Below are 12,167 nucleotides of genomic sequence, written 5' to 3' on the forward strand. Positions count from 1 at the left end.
AAAAAAGGTAATCGAGGAAGACCAAATAGCACTAAAAACCCCCCACAAAATAGTAAGAGAAGTGAAGTGCGGATACTGGAGCAGCAGCAGGGCACTCTGGGAGTGTGAAAGGAGAGGAGAATCCAAGCAGCCACACCTGACACACCAGGCTCTACAGAAAGGGAAAATCCCTTGTGTCCAGACAATAACTGGGCTGGCACAGCCCAGTATGAAACAGTGTTTCAAGTGTGGTCTTGATTAGCTCACATGCTCCAGGCTGTATTTGAAGGGAGCTGTGGCTAATCTTACTTTGATTGCCTTAAAATCCAGTTGTGGGGAAAAGCCTAGTGTGTGAGCAGATATATTAATGGGTTAGGGGCAGCCTTGTCTCCTAAGCTGGTGTTTGATTAAAAGGGAGCACAACCAACAGGCACTTTAAAAAGCTGCTGCTATATTTGTCTGCTTCATTTGGAGCAGTTCCTGATGCTTGGATGTGCCCAGCAAACCCTTTGGGAACTCTCCTTGCTATATCATTATTTACATTTTAAGGATGTGTGAGTACAGAGAAAGGGATTCACTTCCTCCTGAGAGGCTCAGATCAAAAGTCAAAATGTTTTCTATGAATACATAAGACATAAATTCAGATTCTGAGGGTTTCAGGCTCAATTTGTAAGAGCCCTGTGGCCTTAAGAGGAGGCCTCCCTACCCTACAGAGCTGGGAAATAGTGTTTAGGTAACTACAAAGCAGATTCAGCAAGCAGGCTCTAGGCAAAAAGTCAGAAAACAATGCCTAGAGGGAATAAACAATTTTTCCCCTTCTAATTGATTATAATCTTTTTTTTCCCCTATACTTTTAAAAATGATCTGAAAAGCCACTTCCCAGCACAATGTTGTTCTGACCTTGTTTTCAGCTGGGTAATTGTGCAGTGAGTGGATAAATGCTTTCTCAGCTGAGAGCAGGAGGAACCATTAAGCATCAAGCTTCTGACCTAAATTTACGTTCAGGGCAGCTGGAGGAGCAAAGGACTGATGTCTGCTCCCCTTATCAGCCTGATGGACAACATGGAGATGGCATCTTCCTCACAGACACCAAAACACCACAGGGAGATGCTGTTTATCCCAAAGACTTTAACCCAACCAACCAAGGAAGGTGTCCCTGCCATTGGCGGGGGGGTTGGAATGAGATGATATTTAAGATCCCTTCCAAAACAAACCATTCCATGATTCTGTGGCAAAACACAAAACCTGGCTGTCCATCAGCACCTCCTGCCTTGGTGATGCTTAGTGGCCAAAACTGAGCCATGTCCCTTTTCCCAATTTTTTTATTCCTCAGGAAGAAATAGTCTCTGCAGGGACAGAGATTCAGCCTCAGAGATCCAGAGTGTTTGTAAGTACAGGAACTTTAAAAAAACAAACAGAAAACCAAACCATATCTTGTCCCTACTTCTGTGCCAATGCCTTTAGAAAAGTTCTCTTAATTCAGGTATAATTTTTTCCTCTGTAACATATTCTTGGAAGGCATAAGAAACAGCAGCTGCCTTGCCCCTGAGCCCAGATCAGAACAAAACTTTGAGGTTTCTGGGCTCCTGAGTTACCCCAGAGCAGCCTGGGTTTGTTTTGGCTGCAGCACCCCAGCTCTCAAGTCCTTGTGGCTATGGCAGGATGGGAGGAAAGGACATGGTGTTCACTTTGCCTCTGTTCTGGTCACACCCCACCCCACCAGGGCACAGGCACAGGGTAATTTTAGGACTGTGCTGAGGAAGGTGCTGCACCTTCAATGTTCCCCAGAAGGGAGATGCAGGAAAACAGTTGGTCCACAAAATTGTGATAGCAGGAATGGCCTCATCAGCCCAGCAGGATGCTCAGGTACAGTTAATCTAGATTTAAAGGTGGGAATAGTTAAAGCATCCTCTCCTGAAGGAATCACCTCCTGGGGAGCTGAGGAATGGCACCACAAGCTCAATAAAGGACCACAGGAACAAAATGACACATTTCTACTGCCTTGGTTATTTTCCTAAATGACCAGGTTTATGCCAAAGGTGGATGAGCAGCATTTTCTCATTTCTCTCCCATTTTCTTTCTTAGGGAGGAGCAGGAAAGGGTCTTCTTCCACAAAGCCCCCTTTAAAATTAAGTTTGCTGGAGTTTTGTTTTCTGTAGGATTTCTATATCCTGTAGAACTTGTGAGGAGGAGGCTGGGGAAATGTACAACATCTGTACCAACCCCATAACCCTCCCTATAGACACTCACAAGCCCAGACCCTTTCCTATCCCAGAAGAATCCCATTCAAGCCACAGCTGGACCATCACTCACCAGAGAACCAACCACTGCTGACAAATTCCCATTTTCTGGAGAGCACACATGGATTGAAAGACCCCTGCCCCCCCCAAAACACCCCACAAATGAAAAGCCACATCTACCCACTATCAGAGCCAAAATCCTTTCAAATGCTGAAGGCAACACACATACAAAAAGAGGCTGCAGAAGTCAGATTTAAGGTTTTGTTCTTTTTTTCTTTTATTACAAAAAAGAAACCCTATTCGGCAGAAGTCCAAATGCAACAGAATATAACTGGCACCATCTAAGATACCCAAGCGTAAAATCCCGGAACATTTGAACCCCCCAGCAGGAGCTGGGAGTGCCAGGGCTGGCTGGGAGGGACAGGTGGCCTCTCCCTTCCCCTCTCCTAGCCCCCTCCTCGCTGGATGGCAGGCAGCCCGCGAGAACCAGGCCACAACAGTGGCATCAATGGTCTCTGTAAAACCATTCAGTTGGAGAAACTAAGAACATTATGAAAAAAAAATTAAAACTTCTTCTTTTTTTTAGCCTTTATCAAAAGCCCTGCTTTAGTGACATGCTAGCCCTGCTGGACAGGTGACACACCCACAGCTCTATCTGGAACGCTGTTGACCAGTCAACTCTTGGTTCAGGACACCTTCCTCTCACTCTGAACGTGTCACGGCCACTCGAGTTACAGTGACAAATGCTTCTGCAGGCTTTTCACTCTGGGAACCCCTTCCTGCAAGCTCCACTCCATGCTTGAACAAATCTCATCTGAGTCTCCCTCCAAGCTCACCCTCAGTCCCACCTGGAGGCCTCCAACAGCATCTGCAAGAACTCTGCCTGCTCTGGCTGGATGAGGCATTGGAACATCATCTCTTTAAGAAAAAAACACTTCCATATATAATTTTTTTCCTGTTTTTATATTTAAATAGAAAAATACTACTTCACTCTGTGTTATGAGCCAGAGATCGGTTGACTTCCAGTGACAGAACCAAGAGTTCTCCTCAATGCTCCTATGCTGAACTTAATGCCAGAAGATTCCCAGAAACCTCAGAGTGGGCAAAGAGTGATGATCTCCCCATCATCTCCCCACACAGGCAGGAGCATATGCACAGCTCCCATCTTCCCTTCTCCACAGAAGGGCACCAACCTTAGAGAGCCATGAGTCTGCAGAGAGCCAGCAGTGGGGCTGACACCTCAAATCTGATTCTGTTTTAAGCCTTCTCCTCTCCTACTGGCTTTCTGCATGTGCAGTCTGTCCCTGGAAGCCACTGGATCCCATCCGATGTACACATGAATTAGACAAAAAAATAAAACAGTGGTTAAAAATTCTCTAACACCCTGTCCTCCTCTCATCTTCTGAAGAGTCAATGACAAACAGACATCGATAAAACTAAACCCGCCCTCCTCCCCACCTCAAGACAACAAGAGTTACTGAGACACAAAACATGTTATCTTGTACCCTTGGGATTACATCTAGAAGGGAAGTTTAGGGGCGTGGGGAGTGCGAGGGGAGGCGGTGTCTGTGGGGCGCAGTCTGCTTAGTTCTTGTACTCAAAAGGCTCATCCCCAGTTTCGTTGAGGAGACACGTGCGCACCAGGGCCTCTGTCACAGCGTAGGGGTCACAGTTGGCAGAGGGCCGGCGGTCCTCGAAGTAGCCCTTCTTCTCATGGCCCACATTGCGTGGGATGCGGATGCTGGCACCGCGGTTGGCCACGCCGGCGGAGAACTCATTGATGTTGGACGTCTCGTGGAAGCCTGTCAGGCGCCTGGCATTGTCCAGTCCCCCCTTGGGGTCGTAGGCACGGATGTGGTACTGGTGGCGCTTGCTCAGCTTCTCAATGGCCTCCTCGATGTGCCTGTGGAGGGAGGGACAGGTGATGACAAAGTGAGGGACAGGATGAGCTGAACCCCTCTGGACTGTTGTGTCAAAGTGACACGAGATTAATTGCTGTCCCCAAGCCATTTCATGATGATGCCTTGTGCCCCACAACCCACTTGGCTGTTCATCCCAACACAGGGTTTCTCTCCACTCCTACTGCTGACCCAGGAAAAGAATCCTCATGGCCAAATCCCACAGGCTCCCTAGGGAGTGCTCTCTGTGACACACCACCAGTTAAACTTCCCACTTTCACCTGCTCTCAGAGCAGAGATCTCTCAACACTGGAGTTTCTACTAATGAAGCTCACAGAGTCATGGGCTGTCCCATTATCTCAGGGCATCACTAAGATTAAGGCAAGAAAACAGAGCTGCCAGGATGCATCCCTCCACATAGCTCCAGTGACACAGGATCCCTGGCTGCACTCAGCACACCAGTCCCATACAGGAACTCAGGGTTTGCATTTTTAGGATGTTGATCTTTAAGAAAACATGGCAGCCTTGCCTAGACAGAAACAAATGGTCTTTCATCATGGCTATAAAGAAATAATAAAAAATGGCCTGTGCTGAGTTTGTTTGTTTGTTCCCAGTACTGGCAGGTCAGGAACCAGACAGACTGTTACGGATAGTCGCATCCTGGCTGTCTGTACTTCCACCAGCAGTGGTTGAGCTGTACTGCTGGCTAAACTGCCCACCAAGCATCAATATGAGAATGTATCACTATAAAAAACACATATTAAAAAAAAAAAACAACACAAAAACGAAACAACCAAAAAAACCCCATCCAGAAGAAAGACTCAGATATCATGCCAAGCACCAGAGCAACAACTCCTGTGTCATCCAAAGCATTGCAAAATCCTGTTGCCCAGTAAACAACTCAAACACTTACTTGAGACCTCCTTCTTCCCTCATGCTCTTGGTGCTGAAGTTGGTGTGGCAGCCAGCACCATTCCAGTTCCCAGGGATGGGCTTGGGATCAAAGGACACCACGACCCCAAAGTCCTCGCACACCCGGTGCAGGATGAAGCGCGCAATCCAGAGGTGATCCCCCATCTCAATCCCTTCACATGGTCCCACCTGGAACTCCCACTGCAAGGGAGGAGGCATCAGGGGCTCAGTTGGGTGGAGACAGGCACCTCCCACCCCCTGATCCTCGGCACAGCTACACAGCTCAGAGCAGGCAGACACAGCTCCTGCGGCCTGGGATTTTTCCATACTACTCTCTCACTCCATGAGGCATCTTAGAATGATGTACCTGGGCTGGCATCACTTCTGCGTTGGTTCCTCCAATTTTCACGCCTGCATAAAGGCATGCTCGGTAGTGGGCCTCCACAATGTCTCTGCCATAGGCTTTGTCTGCCCCTACACCGCAATAATATGGACCTGCAACAGCACAGGGGAACATCAGTCTCCACAGGGAAAAACGCTGACATTCAGTGAAGACTCAGCATGCACAGGGGAGAACTCTCCAAAGGCTTGGGGGGTGTGGAAAAATCCCAAGATCTGTTTCTCATGGAAGAACTAGCAGAGCAGAACACCGATGGAGAGCAAGTTCCCCTGAGTTTAAGTCCCCTCCAGACCAACAAACCAAACAGCAAATTTGGATGCGGCCAATCCCCACCTCAGCCTTTCTGTAACAAATTTAATCTCATGGTTAGTTTTTGCCAATATCCCGCTTTCTACTGTCCACCTTCGGTTCTAAGAACACCTTGGATCCCTCAGCTCACCTGAAGCTGTACCACACAGAGTTCAATTCAAACACTCCTGACTTGGTCCAGGCTCCCGAAAGATTACCTTGGGGTCCAGGGAAGCCATTGGAAGGCCAGCCAAATGGATGTCCATCTGTCCCCAGGAGAGTGTACTCCTGCTCCATCCCAAACCAGGGGTGCTGGTTGGACACCATGTCCATAATCCTCCGGCAGGTGTGCCGGAGATTTGACTCTGGAATGGAAAAGTGACACAAGGCTCATGAGCACCTGCACTCTCCATTTCCACCTTTTTTATAGTTTGAGTCCCAGCAGTGTTGAAGAATCCCAAGCCCAGCCCTTTGTCCATTACTTTGTTTGCCCTTTACTTTCAAAGCAGGGATTATTTCTGTGTCATGCTAAGGGCACAGACTGCACTTGGGCAGGTCTCCCATTCCCCTTCCCAGGAACACCACCTTCACCAGGAGAAGGGAGAAGATCCATTCATTCACCTGCAGACTGGCGGTTGTATTTGAAGACCTCACAGAGAACAAGTTTATTGGGGTCCTTGCGGAAAGGGTCCCGAAACATGGCAGCAGGTCGCAGGTACATGTCACTGTTGGAGCCTTCGGACTGGTAGGTGCTGGAGCCATCAAAATTCCACTCAGGGAGATCTGGAGCAAAGAAAGGAACCAGCCACAGTGACCCAGGGTCCCTAGTCCCCAGGATGGGCTCCCTGCCACCCTCCAGTAAGACAGAGGTGAAGATGCTCATAGAGAATAGGCCTGCAATAGGTTTAGTCCCAGCTCAGCTGATTTTGTTCCAAGTGGGGGAAGCAAAAAAACCCCAAAGCAAGCAAAAAAGTGTAGGAGTGAAACTCCCCTGCCACCCTGGGAAATAACAAGTTGCTGGGCTGCTGGCCAAGCCTGAGTGAACAGAGTAGCACTGAGAACATTTCCCATGTCACAACAACCACAGGGATGAGCAAAGCACCCATTTCCCTCAGCTGGGGAAAGGCAGACCACAAGCCATCTTCCAGCTATGGGAATGAGGAGAGCCATGGAATACCCTCATTCATGCTACATGGCCTGAAGAAGGTGACAAGGCAAATCATATAGAGGTGGAATCTCATATGGAAAGGGAGTGTGGCCAGCATGGCCCCTCATCCACCCCTCTATGCTGAGCACTGCCCTTCAGGTCAAAGCCCAGAACTCCACCCAGGCAATATTATCTCCTCAATATCCCAGGGGGAAAGAGGGAGGATGGGAAGCACAAAGATTTCAAAAGAGCTGTGCCAACCACTCCCTCAAAGGGAAAAGGGGAAAGGAGGGAGGGGAAAAGAAAAAAAAAAAAAAAAAAAAAAAGAAAGAAAAAAGATAATTCTGCTCAGTCACACACAGTATTTTCATTTCATAACTGTCTCCAGCCAGCTCCATGGCAACCTGGGGAAAATCCTAATGCTATTATTGTGTAAGCTGGGACTGTTTGTTCTGAGGGACACAAGCTCTTAATTACACCGGATAGCTCCATTCTTTCCCCTGCACTTTCTTTCTTCTGCCAAACTACTTCCGGCCAAAACGAGTACTTGAGAGTCAATGGGCAGCTGAGCCCCTGCCAACAGCCCCCAACCCCTGCCAACAGCCCCTCCACGGCAGGGACAGCACCAAGGATGGGCTCCCAACCCCAGGCACCTTCCCAAAACTCCACATCTGGAAAGCTGGGAACGCTCCCCTGTGGTATCTGGGGAGAGATAACTGAAAGGGCATGAGAAGGAATGTCTTCCCTAAAAACCATCCTTCTGCCATAGGAAGAGAGAAGTGGCATCCTTCCTTCACTTGGTGAGTCTACTACGAGTCCTGCACCTCCCCTCTCACCTTCCAGGCTCTTGGGCTCATGGTCCAGTGTGCGGGTTTTGCAGCGGAGGTGCTCTCCTGTGCCATCGATCCAGATATACATGGCCTGGACCTTCTCCCCCTGTGGCAGCTTCATGTACATGTGCTTGATGGCTTTGCTCAGGTGGGAGCTCGCTGAGGTGGCCATGGCTGCAGTCCTCACAAGGGGGTTCCTGCAGGGGGGAATCAGAAACAGCCCCAGCTGTGAGCCCTTCCTGCACTCCCACATTTTTCAGCCCCCCAGTCCAGGGAGGAGCACAAAACAGCTCAGCCACAGGGCTGGCTGCCATCTCCAGTGGTTCCATGTCATTTCTCAGGGACAACACACAGCAGCTCAGGCAGATGCCAGCAGCCAGGAAAGCCCTACTCCAGAAGCCCTTCAAAGAGTCCCATTAATCCCCAAACTCCTGCTAATAAACCAGTGCAACAGACTTCCAAAGGGGTCCGTAGCCCCATGTGAACTTTTCATCTCCACATTCTGCTCCGGAGCAAGGCTAATGTAAGGAAAGCTTAGCTGGGGCTTTCTTAATAAATCTGCTTCATCGAGGAGGGCTTTTCTGCCCCAGCTGCCTTCTCAGCCCGGCTGAGGTTATCCAAGCCCGGTCCCAGGGCAGCAGGAAAAGCAACAGGCAGCACATGCGAGCCCTGAGTACCCCAGGCAGCGATGGGGAGGCCGGATGGGCCGGAGTGGCTCTGGAACCAGTCGGTGGGGGCTGCAGCATCCCCAGAGCCCTGGGAGCCAGGCTCCCAGCGCCAGCCAGCCCATTCGTGTCTGACCCACAGCAGCCAGGCTCCATGCGTGTTTTCCAAGGAGCTTAGAAATGCCAACAGTTTGGAAATGCGGACTGATTTGGGAAGTCGCTCCAACATCCCGTTCGCCTGCGGAGGGGCTCGGGATGAGCCCTCCTCAGCCCACCCCGCTGCGGCTCCCAACGCGCCCACTGCCCTGCCAGAAACATCTCCTACGCGTGCATCTTCTGGCAGTGAGGGAGGCCCTGCGCTCCAGGAGCAGCTGAACAGCCTCCTGGGGGTAAAAAAAAAAAACCAAAAAAAACCAAACAACCAAACAAAACTGCAAAGGGAATGTTTTCAACAGAAAACTCGAGCTTCCACTTCCGCCCCGCCCCCCAATTCTCCCCGTCCCCTAAAGGAGGAATTTTCCCTTGCAAGGTCTGGCCGCCGGAAGCCCCCGGGCTGCCTCCCCTGCCGTCCCCGGGGGACTGCGGCGGGTGGCGGCCAGCGTTACCCCTCCCCCGTTCCTGTATCCCCCCCGGGCCGGTACCTGGGCTCGGCAGCGACTGCAGTCAGGCGCCGGGCTCCCACACTCGGCTCCCAGGGCCGCGCCCGCCGCCCCTTTATTGAGGAGCAGCGCCGGCCCCGCCGCACGGATTGGGCAGCGGGGCGGGACAGGGGGGACCCGGGAGGGGGGACAGGGCCACCACGCCGCCTCCCTCCTCGTCCTCCTCGTCATCCTCCTGCTACGGCGGCATCGCGGCTCGGCCGCCCCCGACAGAGGGGGGAACACCGCCGCTTCGCCCCGTAGTCGGTTGGAGGGGGTGGGTGGGTGCAGAAAGCAGAGGGAAAAGGGGGCAGAAAGTGGAGGGTTTGGGTGGGTTTTGGGTCTTTTTAACAACGCTCCCGACCGGAAAAACAACCGCGTGTCCCTGGGCAGGCGGGAGCGGATCCAGGGCTTTCCGCAGCGTTTACATTAGCGGCTGCCTTGGCATAGCTCGCAGGGATGGAAACCGGCTGCCCCGGGAAAATGGGGGGAGAGAGGGAGGGACCGGAGCTCCAAGCCCCGGGCACAGGCTTTGGCTTGGTGCCCACTCTTAGGAGGGGGACAAGAGCTTCTCCTCCTTGGAGCAGGTCACAGCCTGCTTCAAGCACGTGGATTTGCAGACCCTCGCTCCAAGGCACAGGATCCGTCACTGTCATTCGAGGGAGGAGAAATCCTCCAGGTCCACCATGGGAGCACCCACTCAGCACCCAGCAAACCGCAGCCACTGCCCAGTATTTTTCCACCCCGCTTTGTCGCTTGTCTCAACTCCTGCAACTCTGTGCAACTTCCAGCCCGGATCCAAGGGGCAGGAGAGCCACGCCAGCACGAGCAGACGGAGCTGCCACCCTGTGTGCACACGCTGAAGGCACACGCAGGTCCCAGGCCAAGCACACGCCACCCACACGCCTGCCACGGGGCCACAGGACCCTGCTCTGTCCCACGCCAGCCTCGGGGAGATGGCACCGAAACTCCCTCCTGGCTATCACAGCCAACCTACCGTGGACACAGCCATTGTACAGCCAGAATCCAGAGGGAAAATGGCCAGGCAGAACCGGATCCTCAGGCGGGAGGAGGTGGAAGTGCTGGCTAAAACCACGCTTTGATTTATTGCCTATCTCAAGAGCCAGATCCCCACCCTCCCTGGGGGGACAACTTGGCTCATTCCTCACCACCGCCTTGGAGCAGCCATTAGTATGTGGTAATTCCCCGAGGCTGTCCAGAACAAGGTGGAATTCAGGTGTTTTCCTCCTCCTGGAATTGCTTGGGCAAGGCAGAGCCACCGAGCATTGCCAACAACCTCCCCTCAGCACCCCAGAAAGTGCCTCCTGCCAGCACCCCAGTTCGGGCACCCTGTGCACAGAGAAATGGTTTCAACATACAAAAAACCGTGACATTTTATCCACAGAAATGAGCTCAGGATCTCATGTTCAGCCCAAGTTCAGCTGTGGTCACCCAAATCTAACAGCTCAGCTGAAGCAAAAGGAAGCAGAGCAGGAGCTGCTGCCGAGGCCCAAAATAGCTCCCATAAAGGGGAGCTGTCAAGCCACAGGCAACGTAAAGCAGTGTCCAGCCTCTTCCCTAGGTTTGTTGAGTGTTTCTTTAATCGGGACACTGAAAGCTCCGATAGCTCCAAATTCTTGGAATTACTCTTGCTACCTGTTAATTTCCCAAACTTTGTCCACCAGACCTGGCTCCAAATAAGCCCAGGTGAAGCCTCTGTGCAGTGGGCTGAACCTCGTGCTATCCAAGCTTCGGGGCTAGGCAGCTCCAACCAACCCTGAAGGGAAGTGGGGAGCGAAGGCAGCTTGGCAATGTAAACATCTCCTCTCCATCCCAAAAATCCATGCCGGGCAGCAAACCTCAGCCTGGGAGAGACTCCCAGGGTGGGCAAGGGTGTGATGGCGGGGGTGGGAGGATGGAGCTGCCAGCCCCGGGAGGGTTTGGTGGCTGGCTCATACACAAGCCCCTGTGCTCACCTTGCACAAGTTGTTTACGAGCCAGCGGAGAAGCGGCAGCCGCGGACCCAGCGCCCTCTCCCGGGAAGCGTTCCGGGGCCGCTTCGCTGGGCTCACACGGCTTGTTTACCGCCTGCCTTCCTTCCCCTCCTCCCTTTCCAGCCTGGCTTTTTGTTTTTTGGGGGAAAGCGCGCTCAGGCTGTGCCTTCGCCCAGCTGCGTGCTCCAGTGACGGTCGCTGTAGCCGACAAAACCCTCCTCGGGGAGCTGGGGAGGGCTTGGTGCCAACAGGTGACACGACCCACGAATAGATTTAAATCCGTCTTCAAAGGGCCCTGTGCCACACGTGCAGCCAGAGGGTTAGACAATGTCCTGCTCCAGGGGCGAGTCCCAACTGGCACAGGCTTTTCCTTCTTCCTCCTATTAATTTGTGGGAACACCTTTATTCGCCTGGCCCGGCACTTCTTGCCAGCACAGTTATATATCTTGAGAGAAGTGCCAAGGTTTGAAAGCTGTGAGGTTGGTGAGCTGCAAGGGTCGGGCAGGCTGGACTTTGCAGCCTGCTGCCTCCAAGGGACAGGGCACAGCTGGGTCCCTGCACTCTCCTGGGAAGGTTTGGGGACCAGGATGAGTTTCTCACAGGTAGCATGGGACATGCCTGCCCTTTTCCAACTCCAGCCAGCAGCCAGGCAGTAAAGGATCATGGCTTCCCTTTCCACTGTGCCTTGCTGGGGCTGCTGTGACCTATCCCTCTCCTCCATTTGGGAATGCCTTAAAATGCAGACAGGTCACATCATTGAGGGGTAGGGCGGGCAGGAGGAGGGGGGGGGAAAGAGGAGGGTGGCAACTTGAGGGTTAAATAGACAGGATGTGAAATTTCCCTGTGGCTCAGGCCCTGGGGCAGGTGGCTGATGGCTTTGCTCCTGCAATGCTGGGAGTTTCCCAGCACCCTGGGGATATCTCCAAGGGTTGCTCCTCACCACAGATACTGGGATCTCAAGCCCAACAGATTGCAGACCTGGACTGCTAAGCCCAAATAGCCATTTGTTTTTCACCAGCACTAAAAAAAAAATTCTGAAGTAGAAAGGAATGCTTTTTTTTTCCCAACATGGATGTCACACAGGGAGGAGGAATTGCCCATTTTGTTGTGATGGTTAGGTCCCAGGAGGAAGCTGGACACACCCAAAATGCCCCAGCCTCCAGCAATGGTACAGCT

General features: G+C 52.3%; 1 protein-coding gene across 1 annotated transcript; it reads right to left on the reverse strand.

The window, feature by feature from the left end:
• Positions 1-2,471: 2,471 nt before the first annotated feature.
• On the reverse strand, positions 2,472-9,103 carry GLUL (glutamate-ammonia ligase). The gene is made up of 7 exons (XM_042029671.1): positions 9,001-9,103; positions 7,701-7,891; positions 6,339-6,500; positions 5,936-6,082; positions 5,397-5,524; positions 5,031-5,230; positions 2,472-4,122 (listed from the first exon to the last, which is right to left on the reverse strand). The coding sequence occupies exons 2-7, from the start codon at positions 7,864-7,866 to the stop codon at positions 3,804-3,806; spliced, it is 1,122 nt and encodes a 373-aa protein (XP_041885605.1). The 5' UTR covers positions 7,867-7,891; positions 9,001-9,103; the 3' UTR covers positions 2,472-3,803.
• Positions 9,104-12,167: the final 3,064 nt, after the last annotated feature.

Source organism: Corvus kubaryi, unplaced genomic scaffold, assembly GCF_017639235.1.
Source record: "Corvus kubaryi isolate FWS band 111438036 unplaced genomic scaffold, C.kubaryi_AGA036_p1.0 37334, whole genome shotgun sequence".
Lineage (NCBI taxonomy): Eukaryota > Metazoa > Chordata > Aves > Passeriformes > Corvidae > Corvus > Corvus kubaryi.